At 40.5% G+C, this 17,683-nt stretch overlaps 1 protein-coding gene across 1 annotated transcript in view; it reads left to right on the top strand.

Annotated features, from left to right (window-relative positions):
* LONRF1 (LON peptidase N-terminal domain and ring finger 1) overlaps positions 1–15,259 on the top strand; it is a 38,043-nt gene extending 22,784 nt beyond the window's left edge. The window contains exons 4-12 of the mRNA XM_026508481.4: positions 190–339; positions 844–1,084; positions 1,185–1,281; positions 2,578–2,692; positions 5,673–5,794; positions 8,115–8,273; positions 8,367–8,529; positions 11,089–11,241; positions 13,508–15,259. Of these exons, the coding sequence (XP_026364266.1) occupies positions 190–339; positions 844–1,084; positions 1,185–1,281; positions 2,578–2,692; positions 5,673–5,794; positions 8,115–8,273; positions 8,367–8,529; positions 11,089–11,241; positions 13,508–13,666 (1,359 nt within the window). The 3' untranslated portion in view covers positions 13,667–15,259. The remainder of the gene's footprint in view (positions 1–189; positions 340–843; positions 1,085–1,184; positions 1,282–2,577; positions 2,693–5,672; positions 5,795–8,114; positions 8,274–8,366; positions 8,530–11,088; positions 11,242–13,507) is intronic.
* Positions 15,260–17,683: the final 2,424 nt, after the last annotated feature.

The raw sequence follows: 17,683 nt of genomic DNA on the forward strand, positions 1-17,683 counted from the left end.
GCACACCTTGGTTTTACAAGACTTTCAAATAATTTGGCAGTTCTGCTTATTACTTAATCTCTTCCTCCTCTGCTCATTGAAAACAATGTCTATGAATTTTCTAAAGTTTCATAAATATTAGATAACTTGAAATTATCCTTAACCACATATTTTATATTTTCCATCACTTTTATAATATTTCTCTTACAGATTTTATGTGATTTACTATCACCTGAGAACTTAAAAGAAGGCCTGAAGGACTCTTCCTGGAGCTCACTGTCATGTAGTAAAAACAAACCTTTTGGTTTTCCTTCGGTAATGGCAGAGTCTCACTCTGCCAGTGAGTTTAGTCCAGAGCAGGTAAGGGGGGAGAAAGGGTTTTCATGGCTTTAGTGCATCTGCTTCTTTACACGCTAACATTCTCACTTTCTTTGTCTGGAGTACTAGAATCCGCGTAGGCACTTTTAATCTATTCGGCACTGTCTTAGATTTTGTAGCCTTTTATGTTACACTAAAATGTTTACGTAAAATATTTGTTCATTAGTCACCCTGCATATCAGAGAACTTTGCCTTGTGGAAAATGTGAAACATGGTATTTCTTTTGGTTGCCTCAGGGTTGGAACTAGTATATTAGCATAATTGCGTAAGCCTCATTATAACATATATCGGCTTGATGTCCAGGGCTAGGTAATTACAGGTAAACGTCATTTATTTATCAGGGTTTTAGAATTAAAAGTTGGTGTTTTTAATTGAACAGTAAAATGAACCTTATGAGACATTGGAATTTCATTCCGTTGATTCTTGGTGAGAGCGATAAAGGATAGTGAAGAAATCTAGTTACCCTTGTTTATTGTATTTTTGTAGAACGAAGAAGTACCAGAGGGCACGTCAGAGCTTATCAGAGCAAACTTAAACCGTGCTTGGTCAGCACAGGCTATAAATTCAACAGAAATGCCTGCCAGAGAGGACTGCTTAAAAAGAGTGTCCTCAGAACCTTTACTCTCTGTTCAAGAAAAAGGTGCTCTGCTGAAAAGAAAGTTGTCTCTTTTAGACCAGGATGTGATTGTAGACGAAGATGGAAGAAATAAGCTTAAAAAACAAGGAGGTAAAGATGTCACTACAGTCACGGAGAACACATTGACTTATTTAGAATGGTCTTTAAACTTTTTCCTAAAGATGATAGTCCTGTCTCTTTGTTTTAATAGAAACTCATAATGAAGTCTGTGCATTTTCATTAACTTCTGGTGACATCCCAGAAGAATTAATTGACGTCTCAGATTTCGAGTGTTCTCTCTGCATGAGGTAAGTACATAAAGTTTTATAAATGATGACTATTTTATATTAAATAAAATACAGAGTAGATAAAGTTAATCCACTCTAATAGGCATTGCAAAGTGACAGACTACTGGACTAAATCAAAAGACAGAAATACCTTGCACGCCTTGGGCGAATAACTGAATCTCTGAACATTATTTGGATTTTCCTTACTTAGAAAGTAGGGTCAGTATTTGTGTAGCCTCCATTGCAGGTGTTTTAAGAATCACATGACAAATATAAAAAAGTGTCTAGGAAATTGGAAAGTACTAAAGAAGTTACACATATTGAAATGTAGAGACATCCATGGTTGTAGATTCGGGTAAAAATTCTAACATACGTATATGATTCTGTCTTGTTTTTGTATCTTAAAAAGGATTTTATAATTAAGTAAAATTGGATAAAGATTTCCATTGTGCATAATGCTTGTAATTCTAGAAGACTAATAGTTTCGAAAGAACATTTTCCACTTAAGTTATGGTAGAGTCAAGGGAACAGTGCGTGGAGAATCAGGAGACCTGGTGCTGGCCACGTCAGGCCGGTCGCTGAACTAGCTGCGTTCCGAGCAGGTCCCCTACCCCTGAGCCTTGGCTTCTTCAACCGTGAGTTGAGGGTAGTAGGCCAGATGACTTCTCAAGTACCTATGTATCTAACGATACTTCTAGGAAATTCAGAAGTATCATGTTTCAGGAAAGAATTAGAATGTAAGTAAAATCAGTTATTCTGTATTACATACTGTATTAAGTCTAATATTTAAGATTCAACTGTAAGGTTTATTGGGTTATTCTTTTTAATGAGTTTTATGTAGTAAGGCTTTTATAAGCATATTAAGCCATTTTAAAGTGATGATAAAATAAGAAGCTATGCAACTAATAATTGTGAATATTTTACATTTTTTCTTTTGTACATAGTCTCTGAAATCTGGTGTGTGTTTTACATTGATTGTACTTCTCAGTTCGGACCAGCCACATTTCAAATGCTCGTAGCCACAACTGGTAATTAAGCACTTGAAATGTGGCTAGTGTGACCGTAGACCCATGTGGTGAGGGGCTGTTCCATTAGTCAGTATAGCTGTAGGCCCTTAGCAGGGGACCCCTGTTGATGAGAACTCCTAAAAGGTTCAGGAGGGTATAATTATATTTATCACTGCCCCTTCCTTCCTCTCCTGCCCACTAGACCCTTCTTCCTCCTCCTTAGAGATTAGTGTTACGGTTCCATTACATGTTCACTTTTCCCAATGGATAGTTTACCGTGAAAACTAACAGGTATTTTGGTTGATTTCAGGTTGTTTTTCGAGCCAGTAACAACCCCCTGCGGACACTCATTCTGTAAGAATTGCCTTGAGCGTTGCTTAGATCATACACCATATTGTCCTCTTTGCAAAGAAAGCTTAAAAGAGGTAAACATTTGTATATTTATCTATTTATTGGTCTTAAGCTTGGCAACATTGATTTGTATTTGGCCACAGAAATAGCGATTATCATGTTCAGAATAAATTATGCTAAGTGACCAAGAAGGATAATGTTTCATTACCCAAATGCTAGTGCTGGAGAAATGTGAGTTGAGAGAGCACAGGGGAAAGTAGGGCAGTCCTGGAGGCCACGCCTATGTACTTATTTTTTTAACAAGGTGGGGGATGGTCAAGTACCTGGTCTAGAATTGGTTCCATTTTAATGATAACAGTACTGGGGAAACCCAAGTGCCCTGCCTTCCACCCTTAATAATAGGCTAGATTTCAGCCCTAGTCCTACCCCCTTAACGAATGGACCAACTCTGTCCAACAGAATTTTTTGCATGGATGGAAATGCTCTATATCCGTGCTGTCCAGCAGGGTAGCCACTAGCCACAACTGGTAATTAAGCACTTGAAATGTGGCTAGTGTGACCGAAGAACTGTATTATAAATTTTAATTAATTCTTATGTAAGTGGGCACGTGACTGGTGGCTACCCTTTGGGCAGCCCAGCTCTAGAAAGTGGTATACTGGACAGAAGAGAGGGAGGCACAGCTTCCCACGCCCCTTGTATAGTCAATGGTCAATGCTAGTAACCTGTGTTAGGGAAATAATAGCTAGATCTCAGGTGCATATCTTCTGTAACCAATGGGAAGACAACATTCTCCCAATCCTGCTTGGGTGACTGGAGCCCCCATAAGGTGAGGCCCAGGTGTTAGAATTCTAATCTCCAAATGCGAGGATAGCATTGATCAGGGAGAGTGATCCTGTCTCTGGTGGGTGACAAGATCGCTTAAAGAAAAAAGTGCCTTCCAAATTTATGAGTGAAAAATTGATAAGACATGTTGCAGTTGAATGTACGTAGTTATTTCCTATATAGAAAACGCAGCTCTGTACAGATATCATAATAGCATATGTGTAGTATTACATTTGATACGGGTCTTACATAACATGCCGGTATGTAAAACATAAAACCTATACAGAATTTTCAGAAAGTCCAGAAACAAGATAAACTCATTTGTAAAGAGTTAGTTACATTTCAGCGGATACACTTTCAGGTGATGTACTCTAGTCATGCTGTTTTTTCCTGTGTTTCCAGGTTTTTAGATACTCTGTAGTATATTTATTATGCTTTCTCTCAAGTTAATAACTAGATACATGGCTTTAAATGTAGAGATAGCTCACCTTAAAAAATGTCTGGAGTTTGAAGGAAAACAAAATAAGCATATTATTTAAAAATACAATTAACATCCTGTTTGAAAATAACTTTATCCTATATCTTAAAGATACCCTGTTATATAATAGGTAAAATCTAATATATATATTTTAAAGAACAAGTGGTATGCTCTATAGTTTTACATTTTTCCTACTTATTTTTTTTTGCTCATTTTTTCATTTGAATATATTTTAAAGATAGGATTTTTGTAGCAGCATAATAGTCCATTGATTTGACATTTCCCTATCATTGAGTATATAAGTTGTTTTGTTCTTTTTTTATATACTATGCTTTGCGTCTTTGACTATTTCCTTAGGATAAAATTTCTGGAAGGTTGAATTATTGATCAAAAGCCATATATTCATAAGACTCTTGAAACCAATTGCCACATTGCCTAGGTCCCCCAGAAATATTGTACAAGTTTAGATTCCTATCGGTAATGTAAAAGAGGTGGTATTTCCCCAAATTTAGTACATAAGTATTACATTATATATTATTATATATAATATATAGCCCCATGGTTTTCGAACCTGGGAACTTGTTAGAAATACAAATTCTCAGACCCTATTCCAGAGCCGCTAAATCAGAAACTCTGGGCTAGGGCTCAGCAATCTGCATTTTAACAAGCCCTGATTCATGCTAAAGTTTGAAAACCACTTCTGTTACCCGTTTCCCAACCTCTCGCATTCCCTCCTCCTCCTCCTCCTCTGTTCTTCATTGGATAATGATAAACCCTTATTTTTGCTGCATCTGTAGATCGAAAGTATGGCTTCTCTTTATCTTGTGATTATCTCCCAAGAGTTGTTCCTGGCTAGTTGTAGGAAATTTATATTGGTCATTTTCTTGTTCCAAAATTCTGTACACACACCCTGACCTGGTGCCCGGCCTTAGGCAGTTTTTAACTCACCTACAGAAATATAATGTCTCCTTGTCCATGTAGTAACGGTGCAGGATGTGTTAACTGCCTTTTATGTGGTAAAAATGGGCATCGTGGGAGACAGAAAAATAGTTAAGGCAGGCTTCATGGAAAAGGTGAAGTGGGAGCCAGACCTCGCAGGACAGGCAGGCTCTAGAGAGAGGGATGGCTTTTAGCAGTTGGAATAGAGAATGACAGAAATGCGCTAGTGGCAGTTTTTCCGAGTGTTGAGGGAGTAGGACACATGTCCCATTTTATATAGAGTCGGGGGGAAGCAACCTCTCCATGAGGGTCTAAGTGAGAGGTGACAGCGGAAGGAAAATCTGAAAGAAAAATGATCGGAAACTCTGCCACCGAAATCGGGAACAAAAAAGGGCATCGTTGTGCCTTTCCTAAATAAGGCACGTGCCCTCTTTTCTTTATCCCTTAGCTTATTTGTGTTTCTCAGGTAAAATGCTAGTTTGAGTACCCAGGAGCTGTGCGGTAGGAGTTGGCCTCGGTGGGCAACTTGAGGGCAGGGCAGGCGTGACTGCTGCTAAGAAAGGGTTGTGGCCACAGCAAGACAAGGGTCTTCTGAACAGGGCACAGTCGCCACTGCAGCCGTGGCGCTTGAAGGGTCTCGGGCACAGCCTGGGCACGTGGACCTGTTTAGCACCATCCATTGTCATGTTCCCCCTCACCCATTAATTCAGAATCGCCTGTATAAATATGTAATTAAGGCTTTATTCAGTTCAACTGTTTTGCCTGTTTTATACCGTAGGAAAAGTACTGGAATGTAAATAATATTGTCTTTTAGTATCTAGCAGATAGGAGGTACTGTGTCACACAGCTGTTGGAAGAATTGATAGTGAAGTATCTGCCTGATGAGCTGTCTGAGAGAAAAAAAATATATGATGAAGAAACTGCTGAGCTCTCACAGTAAGTTTCTTCTCATAAAGTTAACGTAATCCCCGCCCTTTGACACAGTAAGGCGGGCCGTCCTCCCAGCAAGCTGGATCCTGTCTGGAGTTCAACCCAGTCTAGCCAAAGGCGTACTTAAAACACATCCTGGTCAGCTTCCCCTCTCCTCCACAGACAGAAGTTTTTAAAGGTTTCTTTGGTAACTTCCAGACCTTCCACTGGAGGTTGTCCACTCAGCTCTTTGCCCCCAGCAGGCTTTTAGGCGGAGGAGGGATTTCCTACAGTGACTTCAGGCAGTGGAACGGGGAATGGAGCCTTCAGGTACCAGGCAGGGCGAGAGGAGGCTTGAGGAGAACTGGCCCTGATTGGCAGGCACGGTAGCCAATTAGAGGTCGGGAAGGGGTGGGACCTTGAGGCCTCAGACTGAAATTGGAAAGCGTGATCGAGGAGGGGCCAAATTCTCCATCAGTGAGGCTTATTGACTGGTAGCAGATTAAGCTGGTGTCAGGAGGGAACGTGGGGAGAGAGGGGTACAGCTGGTTTAGACCACAGTGAAGAGCGAACCCACCATGGCTAGTCGGGGCTGGGTAGGTTGGACCTGCTTTTGTTGCTCTGTATTCTTTCTTCCTTGTCCTTCTCTTCCGTTCTTTTCCCTTCATGTCTTTCCCTCTTGCTCCAGTCACATGAGTCTCTCTAAATTTCTTTCCTAGGTATTTAATTTCTTAACTCTTTTTCGTTCACTCTCTTTGAACTGGACGCACTAAAGAACAGAACTGCAAATTTTACATGCCGTTTTTACTTAATACCTTTTTGTTTCCATTATTTTTCAAAATACATTTTTTCTTACTTTCTAAGAAAAAATTGTGCTTGCAAACTTAGTATGTGTCCACCGACTGTCTTCACTGGGCCAGTGGCCTTCCATAGAACGATTTCCAATCTTCTCTTTACCGAAATGGATACGGATTTGTCCTCCATGGAACGGTTTTGTGTGATTTTATGATAGAATATATTCTGATATGATTCTGAACCTATCGGATCAACCCTGCAAAAAGCTGGACATACGAAAGCCTCAGACGTACTTTTGAAATCCTAGAGTGACACAACCTGACAGATGAAGTAGTAATGGGGGCCGGGTGAGATGCAGAGAAGTTGGAGGGGGGAGGCTAGCTGCTTACTAACGGGCTGTTTTTAAGAGATACTTAAAAGTTTTACTAATTAATAGGTATACTGTTTGTCAACGTACGAACTGAAAGAAAACCAGATAGAGTGCTCAGTGACGGTAGAATGCACATTTTTAAAAGAGGAACTAGCACTTGCATTATGAAATAATACTTTTACACGGTTTTGTCTTTGTCTTTTTGAAGAAAAACTAGAAAATATTATAAATGAGCCTGTAGGGGGGAGGAGGGAGGTCACAATCTATAACCCGAAAGGAATCACCGTGGGCGTTTTGTATTTATATATATTAAAATCTGCAAGGATATATGCCAAACAAAAATGGGGCCATTTTATTCATGTTAGTCTATAGTCTCCTTTTCTTATTTTTTTCCAAGTCAACATGTATAGATCTTTTACTGAAAGCACAGTATTTCATTTTGTGGTTATGTCAAATTTTTTTTTTTTTTTTTTTTTTTTTTTTTACTAGTCCCCTCTTCTAAGTTTTGGTTGCTGTATACAGTGTTAACAGAAAACATTCTTAAAGTGCTTGTAGAATTAATTATTTCTAGAAGTTCAAAGGATATGAACTTTTTAAAGTTTTTGACGCGTGCAGCCAAATTCTTCTTCAGCATGGTTGTACGGTTTCAAAGCACCTCCACCCTGCCAGTTTTTCCCACCAGCTTGCCAGAACTGGGTGTTGCCTTTATCCTTCTTATTTCCTGCCAATCTGGCAGTGAAAAATATTCTCTAATTTTAATTATCTGAAAAAAGTTACCGAGTTTCTCTGATAGTGCATTTGATGCACTACGAATCTTAAGGATTTGCTTTTTGTCTATTGTAGGAGCTCATTTTTTCTTCGCTAAGAGTATTTTATGGATAAAAGATTCACTGTTACAAATATTTTAAACAGGTTTTTAATACAAAATATACTTTTTATTTGTAAAGATACTTTAGCTCTATATAATAACCTGGTACCTTAACTTCAGATTTACTTTTATAAAAGGATCACATAGATTTTTAGTATTGATATTGCATCTGTGTGATCTTCATGAAGGAGATGCTGATTCTTGTTCTTGGCAAAAATAAAAATCACCTCATTTAGAGCTAATTTTTTATAATGTTGCAAGCTTCACTATTTTTATGTTCTGATGTGTGATAATGAAACTTTTTTCTTCTTCAGCTTGACCAAGAATGTTCCAATATTTGTTTGCACTATGGCCTACCCCACTGTGCCTTGCCCTCTTCATGTATTTGAGCCAAGATACAGATTGATGATTCGAAGAAGTATACAAACTGGAACTAAACAGTTTGGGATGTGTGTCAGTGATACACAAAATAGGTATGTTTTTTTGTACATAAATGTTTTTGTTTATATTGAGAACGTGCACGCCTGTTGCTTAAACTCGGGTATTAATCAGAATTTCTCTTTTAGTTTTGCAGACTATGGTTGTATGTTACAGATTAGGAATGTCCATTTCTTACCCGATGGAAGGTCTGTGGTTGATACTGTTGGAGGAAAGCGGTTTAGGGTTTTAAAAAGAGGAATGAAAGATGGATATTGCACTGCAGACATTGAATATCTGGAAGATATTAAGGTATGAAAAAATGCTTTTTGAGCACACCTCGGTACACTGTGCCCTAGGCACTGTACGGGCGCACAGGCTGATCTTTTTTAAAACAGTCCTTCCTATCAGAGATCCTCATCGATAACTTGTAGAGACGAGCTCTAAGTTACCTTTTTCTTATCTTGCTCTTTCTCGCCGAGAGTTCCAGGCGAACTTGGGTGTCCGGAACGTAGATCTTCATTTCTGCAGGCTCTGCAACCAGCATGGTGCCTAGAAGCAGGTGGGCACGGTTGGCACCGAACAACAGCATTGACTGAATTGAACTTTCAGCCCATCTAAATTACGAAAGCTGCTAATCCCTGCCCTTTTTTAATTAAATTCGGTAGTCAAGACTGATACAATCGGCAGACATAAACGTAAACACAAAATCCTTTAAAAACTGTTGTGTGTGTGTGACAACCTTCATGATAAGAGGCACAGCTGGGTGATGTGTTCAAAGTCTAGGGTCCCACGGAGAAGGTGCCATCACTATATTTATCGGCACTGGCTTATCTGGGGAGGTTTACTGCGATAATCTTCTTGGACAGGGTTCATGTGGCCCTTTTGACGTTTCCAGTATCTAATTCACCATCTGCAGTTGGTTTAGGTACCAAATTAAAGGCAGTTTCTTTTGGAAGGACATTATAAAACCGTCGATCTTATGCTCCCACTGTTTTGGGCCCTTCATTTTTAATCGTTTATTGAATGTTGGCATTAAGCGCTTCTACAAACAGAAGCTCATTGAATTTTCAAAACTCAGCTAGCAGATGAGGAAGGTAAAATAAAGTGTTAATTTGCCGAAGAGCCTACAGGTAGAGTAATAAAAGCGACTGAAAGCTCGCTCGCTCGCTCCCAAGCGCTGTGCTTTGTCATGGTGCTGGATTGCCCGTCCTGCCTTATTATTAAGATGCTGTGGGGACACTTTTGGCCTATTGCACAAAGTACTGTGTGAGTTGAAATTCTGAGCTGACTGATACTGTCTGTGCCTCAGGCATGCGTGATGCTTGGTTCACGGAAGCACGTGCTACAGGCAATATTCTCCGTGAAAGTAATGCCCCGTTTTAGCTTTTCGTAAGTTTACATCTTCACATATGGACTTGATGACATCTTCACATATGGACTTGATGTTTAGAGACCGTTCTCGGTCCTTGGAGTCTTCGGACTAATAATTTTTCCTCATCCTAATGCCTCATCTATATAATGATTTCTTGTCTCTTCTGGAAAAGCTTCTCAAATTTGTTCTTACAGCAAAGCCTTTTCTTTTTTTCCTTAGTGTCTGTAGTAATTCTGTCTTCTGTGACTTCTCCTGAAGTTCTGCTTGCTTTTAGCCGGCTCCGTTTTTCCATCTCAGGCACTTATCCTTTGTGTCATTCCTTGTTTTCTCCAGCCTGTGGTTTGTTTCCTTGAATTTTGGCAGGGTGCAAAGTAGGTTTCTTTTTTAATGGTTTTAACCAGTCACGAGTTTATTTCTATCAAATACCAATGTGTGTTAGCAGGGGACTGAATCTTGTGTAGTCATTCCAAGACCCGAATTCAATTGTGTGGTCCCTCTACCTTTTATTCACAAAATTTACCAGTTGAACTGTTTTTAAGTCTATAGTTCAGAAGCATTAAGTACATTCACATTGTGCAAAAAGCAGGTGCTTTTTAGTTTTTTCATTTCAAATCTTTCAAAAATAGAAAGTATGTTTTCAGAGCCCCTTTGTTGTTTTTATAGTGAGTCATTCTTGAAGTATGAAAGGCTGAGTCAGGCCTGGTATTTGTTCAGATGAATTAATGTATGTGAAATAGAGCGCTCCCTGGCACGGAGCGGGTGGGATAGAAGTGCGTGCTAAAGAAATCAGTGTAAGATGGATGAGTTAAGGCTCTATTTTCTCTCCTGTGTTCTGTGAGGCTACTCCTGGAGCTTTGTCTGCCAGGCTGATGCACTGAAATTGTGTGTGTGCAGTTTGGTGACGCAGTAGGGGGCAGGGAGGGGTGACGGGGGGCAGCCGCAGCCCTGCACAGCGAGCACTTCATCGCGGCGTAATTTATTCTCTTCCTTTGACATACTGGTTTGTCTGTTGTTGTTTTAATCCAGTTCCCTGGTAAGAGGTGTCGTCATGCTTGTTTTCCATCCTATTACTGCTTTCTGCCATGTTATCCATGCCTTAAACCCCCCACTTTAATTGTAGCAACTGTATTTTTTGTTGTTGTTGTTCCATTCTTTTCAAAAGCCATTAATCCATAAAGACAAAAAGGAGTTCCAAACTCGTGTAGACCTTTATCCAAGAACTCACTCAGGAGTAGTGCTCCCAGTTGGGGGCTGTTGGGGGGGTTCTGCAGTATTGCATTTCCTCATCGACCAGGCGGGGTGGCGCTCAGCTGGTGTGGCTTTCATCCGGCCACAGGCACTAGGGGAGGCAGAAATGCAGAATATATATTGCATAATACTCTGATCCAGCACTGAAATAGGTACTGCCTATTTTTAAATTATTTTTCATTTCTGTAGGGTTAGTGATAATGGACAGGAAGACTAGACACAAGTCTTACTGACTGTTGTGTTTCTAGGTTGAGAGTGAAGAGGAGATCAAGACTCTCAGACAGCTTCATGACTTGGTATACTCACAAGCCTGCAGCTGGTTTCAGAATTTAAGAGACAGATTTCGAAGCCAAATTCTTCAGCACTTTGGCTCAATGCCCGGGAGGGAGGAAAACCTTCAGGTATGATGGCTTTGATATTGTTTCCAAAAGTCTCACTTTTTAAAATAAACTCAAATAAGATTTTAAAGTGTTTTTGTTTTCCCTTTGGCACAGCATTTCCTTTGTCCTGCTGTCTTTAAAATCATGACCCTATTTTCTAGTGCAGTGGTGTCCACTACAGTTTGTACAGGAATGGGGAAGGACAGAGTTGTCGGCTGAGGTAGCTGTAGCCGTGACTGCACGGAAGGAGAAAGCCCTGAACGGGGGATTTGCTTGAAGGAGGCATAAGGAATGAAAGGTGGAACATTCTAGTAAAATGGTACCCACCTAGTAAATTGGGATTAAGAGACCTAGTTCCTTGGAGCCAGTCAGGTGTTCTTCTTTGACAGTTGAGAGATGTCTCATTTTCTCTACTTTCTAGAAGTCTTCTTTCATCTCCAACTTTTTTTTCCTTGCTACTTCAATTCATTTGTGTCTCTTCACATTTAATGCTTCGGTCCTCAGGAAACTATTCTGATGGTCTTGCTCAAGTACTTAGGGTTTACATGTCTAGAAGGCACTTTCTGTGCAAGCAGACCAGTGCAGTCGGCACTGTAAGACGCACAAAAAGAAGTATCCCCGTTCTGGAAAATCTGATGATAGAGCCATCCAAACACTAACTTTTAGAGCTAAGCATTTCGAATTGGATAAAATGCTGATGGTCAGAAGGTAGATTTCCTAAGGGAATGGCTATAAATAAATGGATGACGATGGAGAGAGACTAGATCCCACTGTGATGGACACTGCCTCTCATTCCGGTTTTCAGAGGCTGGCCCAAGTCTGAGTCCCAATTGAATCCTTCACTGGAACTTAGAATTCTAACATCTGACCGTCTCCGAATCGAGTTCTCCTTCCGTGTCCCGCATCCTAGCAGTTGTCCCACATCTGTTTGTTTGATCCTGGCCACCTGAATCTGATTAAACGTGATAGAAATAGCCTTTGATAATCATAAAACTGAAGAAGTAAATTTTAAATGTAGAAACTCAGCCTTACTTTCCCAAAGTTATTTCATTCTTCTAGCACTGCTTTCTGGTAGTATCGTTGGGAGTTGAGACTTGGTCAGGAAAACAAAAGCAGCCACGCCGTATAATCCAGGCAGGGGGCGTTTATTGTAGGGTGTGGAGTTGACACGGCTGTTGGCAGAGCTGGAGGAGTGAAGATCAGGGACCTCACTGACGGGACACAGGAAGCCTGCCACCATAGGTCTCGGCCTGACGCAGGGAGTGCCCACCAGTATCAGTCTGTAGCAGGCGGTTCTTAATTCTCTGAAAGACTCCTGCAGATCTGTCAACACTTTGCAAGTTTCTTCTCTTCCAACCTCCACATCTCACAGAAAAGTCTAACCCAGAACCGTGTGAGGGGCTGTTTCTGACCTCTCTGAAATGCAAGAAGGAGGTGGTAGGATGCTAAGAACAGATAGTCCACAAATATAGCAACTTTAGTTTGATTCTGGAGGGATCCACATTGCTCTCAGGAGCCCCTTTTGTCATTCTGAAACCTCAGGTTCTATTAAAAAGCAATCCAGTGTGCAACAGAAGTGGCTTAAAAATTCTTTTGTATAAATTCCAAGCTCTTTCAATAGCCACTACTCAGCCCTGCAACGTCAGAGCGACTTCTTTGCTGGAAATGTTTATTTTTCAAACAAAACTAGAGACTGAGGCCTTTTCTTATATCTTGACTAGGATCCCACAGTGCTCTGAAGACATTTTTAAATATCAATTAGCTTAATCCTTTAAATATGTACTTTTAAGTTCTCAGGACAGTTTTGTCCCTGCGGCACACATGGCAGTGCCTTTCTCGTTAAGGCCTCGGCTACTTTTCCCCTTGCTCTGTCTCCTCACATTTACTACTTCACTCCTCATGCAACTGGAGATGATGTACTGTCACCACTGGGAGGTGCTGCCGCTGGCATCTTAGTGGCTGGAGGTCAGCCGTACTGCTGAACAGGCTGCCGGTGCACAGGACGGTTCCCAAATGCCAGCAGCCTGAAGCTGAGAAACCCCTGAGAAAAAGGAAGGCAGCACGTGCAGAGGAAGGAGTGCTGGCCAGAGAGGTCTGGATTTCAGTCGTGGACAGTTCACATGTCTGGTGGTCAGTTTCCCCACTTACATGGCATAATCGCCTTCCTTACGTGCCTGTTAAAAGCACTCGAGATAGGACTGGACACACAGTGAAGACTAGCTTGTTGGTTACTGTTTTTGTCACAGAGGTGTGTAGTTATGAATACTATCAACGTGATTATTTTTAGGCAACCCCGAATGGACCCGCGTGGTGTTGGTGGCTTCTCGCCGTTCTTCCTGTGGATCCCCGATACCAGCTGTCCGTTTTGTCGATGAAGTCTTTGAAAGAACGCTTGACAAAGATACAGCACATACTGACCTATTTTTCTAGAGACCAATCTAAGTAACTGCTTGGATCTTCCTTTAAAGTTACCCTAATCCGGCTGCGTTGACGGCCAGATTGTCTGCTGCCTTTTGCACATCCAGTGCTGGTTTGAGAAATGTAATGAAATTTTTTTTTCCTTCAACCTCCTGAATCATGTGGTTCTGCAAATGAATACCTTCGACTAGGACTTAGACCACTAAGAACTTGCACAGAAAAACACGCACTGAATGTGTGTCAAACCTCTACATTGTGATGAAGTTGCACTATGTACCATATTCTAAGACGAAACGAGAACTGTGTGTATGTGGGGTGTGTGTGTGCGCGCGTGTGTGCATTTTCTCTGGCTTTAAAATTTTAAAAGAAAAAAAAAAAAAGCCATAGAGAGCAGAGCTTGCCGAGGGTTGGTTATTGCCCAAGTTTACAACAGTAGCGATGCAAGTTTTTGCAAGTTGAATTTGCCTCAGATTTATCTGTCCTAATGCTTCTGTTTGCACAAGTATGTAAACTATGGTATTGAGTATCTCTCTTGGTTGGAAATACTGCTCTTGCCGAACTGTCTTGACTATGACACAGTTTCTTATTTATGTAAATACTTGCATCCTAGAGGCCAACAGGCTTTGGATGCGGAACCTAGAGCCAGTTTTCAGGAACAATTGCAAACCTGCCATGGTACTGTGCATCTATTCATAAAACACTTAAAACTGTGAAAATATGGTTTACATTTAATTGTACATAAAGGTAAATGGAGAACTCAATTCAGTACCAGTTAGTTTGTACATTTTAGGGGGCTTTTCACATTAACTGCCCATCTATATAATTTATAGTTTGACACGATGTGTTTAAAAGAATTACATAGGATAAACCCATTAAGGATCTGGGGGACGAGAAGAAGCTTAATGTAGAACTAAGCTTTTAAAGTATGTTTTATTTTTTAATTCTGGTCTTGGTGCAAATGTTAGTTATGCCTTATTCATATCACAGTTAGATCACCATGCTCGGACATGGTTTATATTCATGCTGCCCGAGATACTTTTGTAATTATTTGTTGCAAACTTGTGACTGTCCCTATTAACTTTCTTTTATGTAAGTACTTTGTAAAAGTTTCTTAAACTTTTGCTTTTGCTTATTTAATTTTGAATAAAAGCTAAATTCATAATAATTTTTTTCTTAAACTTTAGGTGTCATAAAGATCAGATGAGTTTTGCTTACTGTTTTGTGACATGAGATATAAGATTATAGCTTTCAAAATACTTTGGGTCATTTTTGACCAAACAATGCAGTGTCTTAAGGCAGCTTTAGGCTGCTATTTTTCAACATTTAGAAAAGCCATGTCCCTTTAGGATAAAGACAAAATTCTTCATGTTATCCCCATTTAAGACTCCTGATTAAACATCAGGCCCCAATTTCCCAGGTAGGATTTTCCAAATATAAATAAGCCACTGAACAGTGAATATTCTTACAAAAAATACATTCAGAAATGACGGCCTAGTGAACCATCCTTTGCCCCCACAATTATGCCGAGAATTTGTCTAAAGAGTGGGCCATTCCCCAAAAGTACCTTATCAGTAGTTCTGAAGTGTTAAACTTTCTTACAATAAACTATCAAATGCCTGTTGAGTAGTGTCCGGAGTAGTAATATACATGCCAGGTTTTCCTGTAGTTCTCAGACTATGTAGGAGAAGGAAGTAGATTTACCAGGTGCTGAATCTACATTTATGATACGTGCACGCAGACGCACAAATGGGCATGAAATGATCTCGATATACGTGTACACACTGGTGGGAATTCATGAGTGTTGTCATGTCTACAGATTCACCTGGATCCCGGGACAATTATTTTCCTATTGTACCTTAGGAACCATTTATCCAGAAAGGGAAACAAATCCGACAGAGTCTAAGTGACTAAGTGCTGTCACTTTTCAACATTAAGTCAAAGTAGCTAGTTACTGCTCTTCTCTTCATACGCCCATCTCTACACGTCCATATCTTCCTGTTCTTCAAGGAACCTGGATGCCTTCACTCAAAACAGCTCTGAACTCCATAGCGCCTTCCTTGTACTTTGCGAATGGCACTTACAGGAGGTACTGAATCGTGCAGAAAGCCTCTCGTGAGTATTATGACTGGCGTCTAGCAGTCTAGACAATTTAGTAGGCTGACCACTGAACTGAAATGCCAATTAATTAAGAAGAGAGACCGCATAGGGGCGCCTGGGTAGCGCAGTCGTTAAGCGTCTGCCTTCAGCTCAGGGAGTGATCCCGGCGTTCCGGGATCGAGCCCCACATCGGGCTCCTCCGCTATGAGCCTGCTTCTTCCTCTCCCACTCCCCCTGCTTGTGTTCCCTCTCTCGCTGGCTGTCACATAAATAAATAAAAAATCTTTAAAAAAAAAAAAAAACGAAGAGACCGCATAAAGATGGTTAGACTGAGCGATACCTCTGCCTTCTCTTCTTCCCCAAATCCGACAAAGTGACAGTAAAAGAAATGAAATCTACTGACATTGTGAAACCAAAAATCCACCGATTGACAAATGCTTTTGAGGAATTTCTGATATCGAGGAACAGGACATGATCTAGAAGACAGAGGAGAACACGGCTTTGCAGAAGTAGAGGACAATACCCCAAACTAGAGGAGGGTCTTAGAAAACTCAAGAGGATTTCTTGGGGAGCTAATACCTGACAAAGGTAGATCACGTGGCTTCTTCCCTACTCGGGCTGAGCAGTAGGCAGCAACAGCGGTTCTCTCGCCAAACTGCAGAATGCGGACACTGGGCCAGAGAAGACCCATGAAACATCAGCTATAGCTCCCCAGTAGGATGGAGAGCCCTCCCGCTAAGACTGCAGACTCCCGAACTACCTCACGGGGCCGTGTGTTCCCGGGTTCTCCCACAGTCGACAGAGGCAGGCGACCTGTGACTGAACCAGCAGTCCCGAAAGAATGAACAGGGGTCCCGAATGACAAAGATCAATAGACAAATCCCAGAAATTTGAGGAAAAACTCTAAATTAGACAACAAACTTAATAGCCTTAGATTTGAGGATATGTAATTCCAAAAAATCTGGAAATCTAAAAAACGTTTTTAGACAAAACCTGGTACCACAGAAACATTCAATAGAAGTTTGTTGAATCAGTGAATGAATCCTAAAAATAAGTAGGTGAGCTAAATGGAAGAATGAATGCAAAGAATGAATTAATGAGGTGGAAGGCTGAATTGGGGCCCCTTCCAGAACATAAGGAGAGATCTGTTAAAGTAGGAGACATGGAGGATAGATTCAAAATTTTAACATCCATCTAATAGAAGTTTCTTAAGGAGAGTGGAAGAGAAGCAGCAAATAATACAAGTAATTTTCTCAGACTCAAGACAAAAGTCTTGCTTTCTCAGGGACCAAATTGATCCATTTAAAAGGAAATAACCAGGCAAACCTACACAGGTAGACTGAGGACAAACAGAATATTTGTGGCCTTGCCAGTGGCATTGATTTGCAATGAGAGGACTGGTCTAATGATGTGAATTCAATATGCATTTTCTTCATAAGGCAATGCTTAAATGCCAACGCTTTAAAAATTTTAAGCATTTTTATACATAAAACATTTATAACTCAGCTTAATAAATGAGTTCTCTTGCAGACCTGCCTCCAAAAAGCTTTTGGCTGTTCACCAAAATTAAATGTATGCATAAGGATTTTGGGGGGTCATGATTTAGGGTACTTAAAAGAACATACAGGCTTACTTTCAAAATGGAGTAAGACCATATTTAATCCACAGAAAAATGCTGTGAAGGAGGCATTCTTGTACAGATGAGAAAACTCAAAGACGAAGTGGTTCAGTGATTGTCAGAGGATTTACACAGCTAATGTGCGGTGAAACTGACTTTGAACCTAGGCATCTGGCCCGACCTTACTGCCATATCAAGTTATAATACATCTAAGAAGGTCAACGTATAAGGAAGGGTCTGGAAATGATTCACTTGACTTTCTGACACAGCAGGCTTCACATGTGACAGGAAGTGCATTTTACAGCGATGAAATTAGAACTTGTTCATAAG

The sequence above is a fragment of the Ursus arctos genome, unplaced genomic scaffold (genome assembly GCF_023065955.2).
Source record: "Ursus arctos isolate Adak ecotype North America unplaced genomic scaffold, UrsArc2.0 scaffold_27, whole genome shotgun sequence".
Taxonomy (NCBI): domain Eukaryota; kingdom Metazoa; phylum Chordata; class Mammalia; order Carnivora; family Ursidae; genus Ursus; species Ursus arctos.